Genomic DNA, 2214 nt, shown 5'->3' with positions numbered 1-2214 from the left:
CGCCAGCCTCCTGTTTCCTGAGTCTGATCTGTCGGCTGAGTGGGAGGGACAGAGCAGGAGGGGGACCCAGGGAAGGCTGAGATCCTTCCTGTTCCCGCCTGAGCCAGCCCCATGGTAATGAATCTGCTTTGAGTAAGGAGCCCTGCCCTGCCTGTGGAATTGTCCTGAGTCATCACTTTCGCCTGAGGCCACGGGAAGAAACCATTGTGTGGCAAGGAAGGAGGTGGCCCTCAGCCCGGGCCTAAACCAGGGAGGCCTAGGAAAGTGGGGCCAAGTGGTGGGTGCAAAATGGCCATCGCAAGGGCTCCCAACAGGCTCCAGTCCTGGAGCTACCCTTCCCAATAGCCCTGTCCTCCCACTGTGAGGGTGTGAGGGCTCTGGGTATATTGTGCCAGCCAGCAGGTCCACAGTAATAGATCTGAGAAGCCTTTGGGGCGGCACTGTGGGTGCCTGGGGAGGGATGGTGTTGGCAAGAGGGACAGCCCAGGCAGGCTGACGAGCAAGCAGGGCGGGCCTAGCTCATGCCAGCCCCTGGGCGGGCTCAGGCCGAGTTTCACTTCCCGCCACTGCTGCCAGCAGCAAGAACCAGCTGGAGAGCGTGCACCCTGAGTCATTGCTGCCTGCCTGCTACTCGGTAAGTGAGGACCCCCAAGGGATGGGGCAGGGTGGGAGGGCCATGGGTACCTGCCTCACCACCCACCACCAGACTGAACAGGCACTAGGGGAGGAGCCAAGCCTTCCCCTAAACAGACAACTGAGTGTGCTGGTCCTGCTAAGGAAGCCACCCCACCCTTTCTGGCTTCCTGCCCTGAAAATGGGTCCTGGAGCTCACCAACAGTGCCCACCCGTGCAGGGAAGGCCAAAGAGGTACTCCTGCCCACCCCACCCCCACCCCACTTGCCTTACGTCTTATCACCGGGTACTCTCACACCCACCTCCCACCCCATGCTCCTCTCCAGGCTCAGCGGCAGATACCCACCATGGGCTCGCAGGCCCTGCCCCCAGGTCCCATGCAGACCCTCATCTTCTTGGACCTGGAGGCCACTGGCCTGCCCTTCTCCCAGCCCAAGATCACAGAGCTGTGCCTGCTGGCCATCCACAGATGTGCCCTGGAGAGCCTTCCCACCCCTCAGGGGCCTCCTCCAACAGTGCCCCCACCACCCCGGGTGCTGGACAAGCTCTCCCTGTGCGTGGCTCCAGGGAAGGCCTGTAACCCTGCAGCCAGCGAGATCACGGGCCTGAGCACAGCTGTGCTGGCTGCACATGGGCGTCAGCGCTTCGATGCCAACCTGGCCAACCTCCTCCGAGCCTTCCTGCAGCGCCAGCCACAGCCCTGGTGCCTCGTGGCACACAACGGGGACCGCTACGACTTCCCCCTGCTCCAGACAGAGCTGGCTATGCTGGACCTTGCCACTGCTCTGGACAATGCCTTCTGTGTGGATAGCATTGCTGCCCTGAAGGCCCTGGAGCAAGCTGGCAGCCCCTCAGAGCACGGCCCAAGGAAGAGCTACAGCCTGGGCAGTATCTACATGCGCCTGTATGGGCAGGCCCCGCCAGACTCACATACAGCCGAGGGTGATGCCCTAGCCCTGCTCAGCATCTGTCAGTGGAGGCCACAGGCCCTGCTGCAGTGGATAGACGCTCATGCCAGGCCCTTCAGCACCATCAAGCCGATGTACATGGTCACAGCCTCTACTGGAACCACCCCAAGGCCATCTGCTGCCACGGCCACTGTACCCCTGGCCAGAGCCAGGGCCACCAGCCCCAACCTTGGTGGAGACAGGAGCCCCAGGCCCCTTTCCCCAGTGAAGGGCCCTGGAGCCCCACCGAGGGAGGAACTGCTGGCCCCACTGGGCTTGCTGGCCTTCCTGACCTTGGCAGTAGCCACACTGTATGCGCTGTCCTAGGCCATACCTGGGCAGTAGGCCAAGAAGGAAAGTCTGACTAATAAAGACCTCCCACAGCACTGAGTGATCACTCATCTCTACCCTCCATGGCAGCCTTAGAGCCTCCTGCACTTCTACCCACACGGAGACACCTGGGGCTGGGGACACAGGAAGTGCCAGTCTTTGTCACCCTTCCCTAGCAGGATGGTCAGATGTCTGAGTCCAATAAAAGCAGGGAAAACATGAAACTTCAAATACTGGATGGAAATGATACCTAGGCTAATACCCAATCCCAGCAGCCAAGACTACAAAGAAGGGAGACAGCAGC

The 2214-nt window shown here is 61.2% G+C and overlaps 1 protein-coding gene across 1 annotated transcript; it reads left to right on the top strand.

Moving 5' to 3' along the window:
* Window positions 1–36: 36 nt before the first annotated feature.
* TREX1 (three prime repair exonuclease 1) lies at window positions 37–2133 on the top strand. The gene is made up of 2 exons (XM_057705934.1): window positions 37–634; window positions 960–2133. Exon 2 carries the CDS (start codon window positions 981–983, stop codon window positions 1905–1907), a length of 927 nt encoding a protein of 308 aa, XP_057561917.1. The 5' UTR covers window positions 37–634; window positions 960–980; the 3' UTR covers window positions 1908–2133.
* Window positions 2134–2214: the final 81 nt, after the last annotated feature.

Source organism: Hippopotamus amphibius, chromosome 13, assembly GCF_030028045.1.
Source record: "Hippopotamus amphibius kiboko isolate mHipAmp2 chromosome 13, mHipAmp2.hap2, whole genome shotgun sequence".
Lineage (NCBI taxonomy): Eukaryota > Metazoa > Chordata > Mammalia > Artiodactyla > Hippopotamidae > Hippopotamus > Hippopotamus amphibius.
The sequence above is the reverse complement of the archived record's forward strand: the minus strand, read 5'-3'. Positions and strand labels throughout refer to the sequence as shown.